This window comes from Salarias fasciatus (assembly GCF_902148845.1).
Source record: "Salarias fasciatus chromosome 23 unlocalized genomic scaffold, fSalaFa1.1 super_scaffold_20, whole genome shotgun sequence".
Lineage (NCBI taxonomy): Eukaryota > Metazoa > Chordata > Actinopteri > Blenniiformes > Blenniidae > Salarias > Salarias fasciatus.
Window position 1 is genome coordinate 4,113,938 of NW_021941230.1, and position 6,926 is coordinate 4,120,863.

A 6,926-nucleotide genomic window follows, 5' to 3' on the forward strand; every position below is an offset into this window, starting at 1 on the left:
CACACACACACACACACACAAACATAAAACTTGATTTTTATTGAAAAAAAAAAATCAAATGTCTTGAAATGTTGTGTTGCATGTTTATGTTGTTATTTTTCCAGTATTGTTGTTTTAATTTTTTAAATCTGTGGACTGTTAATACATTTCAGAAAATATTTTTTCTTTTTGAAAAAAAAAATCTGAATGTGAGTGTATGTTTGCATGTTTTTGGGTGATATGGATAAAGGTTTTTTTTTTTAATTCAAAATTTTCAAGGTTGCAGTTTACTGCTCAAATCTATCAGCGATTAGTATAAAAAATCTATAATTTCTAAATTCTCTGACATACTCCAGTTTTTTTATCCAGCTTTACCAAACTTTTTGATCAATAATCGTAATTGTTAGATCCCTCTTGAACGCTGTGTTTCAATATTTTTGGATATTTTTGCTGCAAGATTTAAAATGTCTTTAATCAAGAATTATCAAGAATCTTTTTAACAGATTCATCAAATATTTGTTGCATATATTTTCTTTTTTTCTTTTTTTTACATTTTTTCCCCCAACAAGACACTTTTTCTCTGTAGTTTTGCAGATTAATTTTTTTTCACATGTTCCTTTTTTTTTTTTTTTTTTTTTTTTTTTTTACATATCTGAAGGAATTTCTCTCATATTGTAAAAATTATTTTTAATTGTCAGTACTGGCTTCAAAAATCTAATTTTCAAATGCACAAAATAATAATTAATTGATCATTTTTGCTAATAAATTCCTCTAATAACCATTAAAGCTGAATTAACATTCAAATGTTATGAATAAAAGTAATTTTCCACTGAACTGTTTCAGTTGTAATGTAAGGCTGTGACCAGCAGGGGTCAGAAGTGCTTCTGTTTTCTCTATCTTCCAGAGAAGAAGCGGGTCTCTACTACGCATGCGCACTGACAGACAGCCAGGAGCAGACATGGCAGCGCCCTGATCTTCCTCTGTGAGTCTTTTCTCTTTATTTTAAACACTCCGGCGGGATTAAATCTTCAAATTCAAATTATTTCCATACCCTGAAATGGATTTTATGACCGTAACGGTGCTGATTTGAAGGAGAAATGAGATTTAAATACTTAATAGAGCAGGTTTTTAATGTATGTGCAGATTGTTTTCATGAGGTTCCACAGATTATATGAAGAGATGAGGAATTTAAAACGTGTCATTTACAGAATAAAGGCGTGAAATCAGAAAAAAAATGTATAATGTATATGTAGGACATCTACTCTGCATGTGTATGCAGAGTAGATGTTAGAAATTAAGAGAAAACTAAAATATTAGGAGAGAAAACATAATTCCCAAACACAGATGATAAATTAGAACAAACATGATATTTAAGAATTTTAGTTGTTAATTTTCATTAAATTCATAAGGAATGAAAAAAACAAATAATCCACATAAAAAGCTGCAAAAAGAAATGTCAAAAAACAACTTATGAAAGTGATTTTAAATTGAAATAAATAGATAAAATATTGAAAAAAGTTAATATATGAAAGGATTCAAAACACAAGATTTAAACAAAAACAAAAATATTAAAATTGTTGTTTATTTTAATTTCATTATATTTATTATATTTTCTTAAATGAATGAGGCATACGAAACATAATAATCCACAGCTGCAAAAAACAAAAAAACAAAAAAGCAGACCTACAAATTCAAGATTAAATTAATTTCATGAATTAAATTGATCTTGAATTTTAAAAAATACATATGTACACATTTATTTGTTTAATAAATGTATAAGTTAATAAAATGTATATATTAAAATAATTCAAATTAACTTAAAGTAAAAAAAAAATATATGTACATGTCTCTTCTGACAGTAGGCCTGCAAAACATAGTAGACTGCTGCAAAAATAAAACAAAAATATAGATCTGAACCTTTATTTAACTGATCCCACATTAAAAAATAAAAGTATGGATGTATATATATATATATATATATATATATATATATATATATATGTATATATATATATATATATATATATATATATATATATATATTTAAACACGTTATTTAAAATTGAATAATCAGCTGCTGCAAAATTGAAAACAGACAAATTTTAAATGAAAATAAATAAATTTATTATAAATTTAAAAATGAAAATTTCAGGAAGTTTTGTAAAACTCATGAATATTCTTAAAACCATGTCAATGTCAGATGGAGGCGGTGCAGCATGAGGAGGAGGAAGAGGAGGCGGAGCATCAGGAAGGAGGCGGGGCCATGCTGTGGTCCCTCCAGGAGGCCCTGGACAGACAGACCCTCCAGATCGGGGTGTCGGCCTGCGGGGCCACGGCAGTGCTGGACGTCCTGAAGCTCCTGGGCGTCGCCGTGTCCGCAGAGGAGGCGGAGTTCTGCGTCCAGACGCGATTGAGGAGGAATGACGCCTCGCTGGACGACTACCTCCTGTCTCGGAGCGAAGCTGGTAGGAACCAGGAAGTAGTGATGGACTACAGTAACCAGGAAGTAGTGACAATTACAGGAACCAGGAAGTAGTGACGATTAAAGGAACCAGGAAGTATGGACTACAGGAACCAGGAAGTAGTGATGGACTACAGGAACCAGGAAGTACTGATGGGCTACAGGAACCAGGAAGTAGTGATGGACTACAGGAACCAGGAAATAGTGACGGGCTACAAGAACCAGGAAGTAGTGACGGGCTACAGGACCAGGAAGTAGATGATTACAGGAACCAGGAAGTAGATGATTACAGGAACCAGGAAGTAGTGACGGGCTACAGGACCAGGAAGTAGATGATTACAGGAACCAGGAAGTAGATGATTACAGGAACCAGGAAGTAGTGAAAGCCTACAGGAATCAGGAAGTAGTGGTAGGAGCCCCTCCTCTTACCAGTAACCCCGCCTTCCTCCCCCAGGAGCGACTCACGCTCAGCTCATCTCCGGCGCTGAGGAGGCTAGCGGTGGGAAGGTGACAGGCCGGTTCTTCCACCTGCACCCGCCGCGTCGGGTCCGCCTCATGCGCTGGCTGGAGCGCTGGATCCGGGCCGGCGCCGTTCCCGTGGCGACCATGAACATGCAGGCGGGCGTGGCCGACGGCGAGGAGCTGCCCGACGCCTGGCACCACCAGCTGGTGTTCGGGGTGTGTGGAGACGCCGCCTTCATGACCAACCCGCTGGACGTGGGTGAGGAGCTGGATCAGAGAGAATCAGGGTTTGAGTGGGCGGGAAACACCCAATCCAGAGATACATCAAACATCATAATCTAAAAAAAAAATTATAATCCACAGAAAAAATATATTAAAAAATCATAATCCACAGATTCAATAATTAAATAAATAAATAAATAAATACATCATAGACCACAGATTAAATATTGAAAAAAATAAATTAAAAAAAATCATAACCCACAGAATAAATATTAAAAAAAATAAAAGATCATAGTCCGGAGATTAGATATTTAAATAGAATAAATAAAAAAAAAATTCAAAATCCACAGAATGAATATTTGAAAAATAAAAGAACATCATTATCCACAGATTAAATATTAAAATAAATCATAATCCATCGATTAAGTATTAAAAAAATAAAAAACATCATAATCCACAGAATAAATATCCAAAAATACATCATAGTCCACAGATTAATTATTTAAAAAAATAAAAAATAATCCATAGAATAAAGATTTTCAAAAAAAACACTTCTTAATCCATTAATCCATAAATATTTACCAAAAGCATCATAATACATGTGTTAAATATTTAAAAAAAAAAAAAAAAACATAATCTAGAGATTATTTATTATTGGAAAAAACAAAGAACGTCATAATCCACAGAAAAAGTATTTTAAAAAAGGAAAAATAAATCAAAGATTAAATATTTCCCGAAAAAATTGAAAAACGTTGTAATCCACAGAATAAATATTAATAATAAAATACATTTTTAATAACAATCTTAAAAGACTACAGAGATGCTGGCCGCCCTTCAGACTGAGCTGATTCCAGATGTTTCTGGTGGTTCCAGTGCTGGAGGCGGAGCTTCAGCCCAGACTGTGCAGTGAGTCGGAGCTTCTGATTCGTCGAGACGACGTTCTGAGCAGAATCCCTCCGGACTGTTCTGTGACCGAACTGATGGAGAAGCTGGAGAACCTGGAGGACCCCCGGTGGAGGGAGCTCCACGTCAAGGGTAAACACAAACAAATAAACACAACGAAATAAATAAACACAAAGAAAACACACATAAACATAAAAAAAAAACCACACAGGCATAAAGAAATCGACAAACACAACAACCACACTAACAGGTAAATACACACCCACAAAAGGAAACACAAACACACAAACAAAAAGCACAGATGAATACACAATGAAGCAAACCCACAAATAAATACACAAACTAACACACAGACACACACAACACAAACAAACACACAAACTAGCACATAAACACAAAAATGCAAACAAACAAATAAACAAGGACGCACACAGACACACAAAACACAAAGACACAAACAAACAAACAAAAACACACAAATGAAAGTTACGAATGTAACTATGGTTCTACTTCCTCCCTCCTGACCACCAGAGGGCGGTACTGAAAGCTCTGGAATGTTCCCTTCACCATGGGCAGTTTCACTCGTGACCCCTAGGTGACCCTGGAGCAACTATAAATTCTGGTGTCCAACCCCTGGTTCAGTTCCTACAGAATCTTGTCGCTTGACCACGAGGACTCTGAGTGACAGAAGGTGATGAGGACGCCCCCTGGTGGTAGTGGCGGCACAAAATGTACCAGATGTAGATTCCAGGCTGGAGCTGGTGGGGCTCTAGGAGGGGCGGAGCCTCAGAGCTCCCTTGGATGGAGGCCAATCCCCGTCCACCCTGGTGAACCGGGTAAAGCACCGGGGCCTACTGCGGCCGTCGCACCACTGTGCAAACAACTTCCACCAACTTCCTTGATGTAGAAGACGGTGGAGGTGTTGTCCGATTGCAAGACCACACGCCGTCCAATCAGATACGGCAGGAAGTGCCTGAGGACCAGGTGTACCGCCACTATCCCCACACTTTCCTGAGCTGGAGAACATCATCCCCCCTGCGAGAGGACGGCCAGGCCCTCATGACCGTGGCGTCCGAGGTCACTCCAATAAAGGTTCCTCTCTGGGCAGAAGCCAGGCAGGACTTCGGGAGGTTGACCCTGAGACCCTGAGGCCCTACCGCTCCACATGGACAAGGAGCCTACCCGAAGCTGCCAGTGGCGGCCCCTGTAGGCGGACCGAAGGAACCGCCGGTGCTGGGGTGCAATCGGGACATGGAAGTAAGAGCGTCCCTCAAGTCGACCAACGTGAACTGGTCCCCCTGAGAGACGGTCCACAAGACCTCCTTCAGTCAGCATCAGGAACGGCAGCACCCTCAAGACCCCTTAAATCCAGTACGGGGCGAAATCCCCCGGTTCTCTCGGGTACGAGCATATACTCTGAGTAGAACCATCCGGATCCACCAGGGGGTCCACAGCCTGGCTTCCTGGCCAGGGCGTCAATCCAGGGGGTGGACAGGTCCTGGTCCGACGCCACGAGGCCCACCAGCTGAGGCCAAACCATGGTAAAAACCACCGCGGCCAGCAGTCCAGACTGATATCGGCAGTAGCGGCAGCTCGTCCCGGATCCTCAAGCTTCCAACGGAACGCGAGAAGATTCTGTAGGAACCCAACCAGGGGTTGGACACCAGGACTTACAGTGGCTCCAGGGGTCACCCAGGGGTCACGGGGTGTCGGTGTTGGTTTACATGGTGAAGAGAACAGTCCAGAGCTTTCAGTACCGCCTCTGGAATAGAACCGTGGAACATCTGACAGTGTGACTGTGTTCTTCCTCCTCCTCCTCCTCCTCCTCCTCCTCAGCTCAGGTCCTGTCTCTGGTCCAGCAGCAGCAGGACGGAGACCAGAGGACGTCTCACCTCAGGATCCCGGCAGCCTATCAGTCTGGAGTCTCTCTGTTCGCCGTCAGGGGGACGCAGGTGTGCAGGGACCTGATGGAGGCTCAGGAGCTGCAGATCCTCTGAGCACGACATGCTTTTGTTCTTTTTGTTCTGAAATAAAGTCATGAAAAAAAAGCACAAAAAAACCCGAAACGGAATAAAGATGGAAAAGACTTTTTTATCATTTGAAATTTACAGTTTGTGAACAAATACAGAATAAGAAATGTAGTTCTGCTCTGTCTGATTGTTTAATTTTGGTTTTATTTTCCTTTTTTTTTCACATTCCCGTCTCACAGTTCAGAAATAAATACACAGAGAAAGGGGGGAAATAATAATCCAGATTAAAGATGAATGGTATGAAAAAACATAAGATTTAGTGACGTAAAACATATTGGATGGATGGATTAAAGGACATGGATTAAAGATGAAAAATACAATAAGTCCAAATATAATCCACAGATTAAAGCCAAAAAACTAAAAGAAAACAAAATGTAAAAAAGTAATTAGGCATGCAAAACATAATGCAATGATTAAAAAATTTAAACATATGCAAAGATAAGTCAATTTTTATTAAATAAGTTGCAAAAGCAAAACATAATCTGCATAATAAAGAATAATAATCTCTGGAAAACAAAACAAAAAAAATCTGAATTTAGTCAGATGAAAGTTAAAAATCCACAGATTAAAAATAAGGAATCTGAAAAGGGAAAATAATACATAATACACAAAATAAAATTGAAAAATTCAGACACAACAAAATATCAACTTTTTAATAATATAACTAATATTTTCTAATATGTTTTATTTTTTTAATTCATCTTTTACAATATTTTTATTTAGTGTAAAACATATAAAATATGCTCATTTTAAGTTTGCAGTTTACAACCAGACAGATTAATAATGGGAAAAAAAAATCAGAAAACAGAATTTGTAAAGTTAAACTAAACACCAAGCTTTACTTAAAACTATAATCTTCTAAAAAATAT

General features: G+C 38.3%; 1 protein-coding gene across 1 annotated transcript; it reads left to right on the forward strand.

The window, feature by feature from the left end:
- The first annotated feature begins 915 nt into the window (after positions 1-915).
- On the forward strand, positions 916-6,162 carry LOC115384076 (uncharacterized). Its single transcript, XM_030086371.1, has 5 exons — positions 916-961; positions 2,180-2,444; positions 2,895-3,161; positions 3,998-4,159; positions 5,864-6,162. The coding sequence occupies exons 2-5, from the start codon at positions 2,180-2,182 to the stop codon at positions 6,022-6,024; spliced, it is 855 nt and encodes a 284-aa protein (XP_029942231.1). The 5' UTR covers positions 916-961; the 3' UTR covers positions 6,025-6,162.
- Positions 6,163-6,926: the final 764 nt, after the last annotated feature.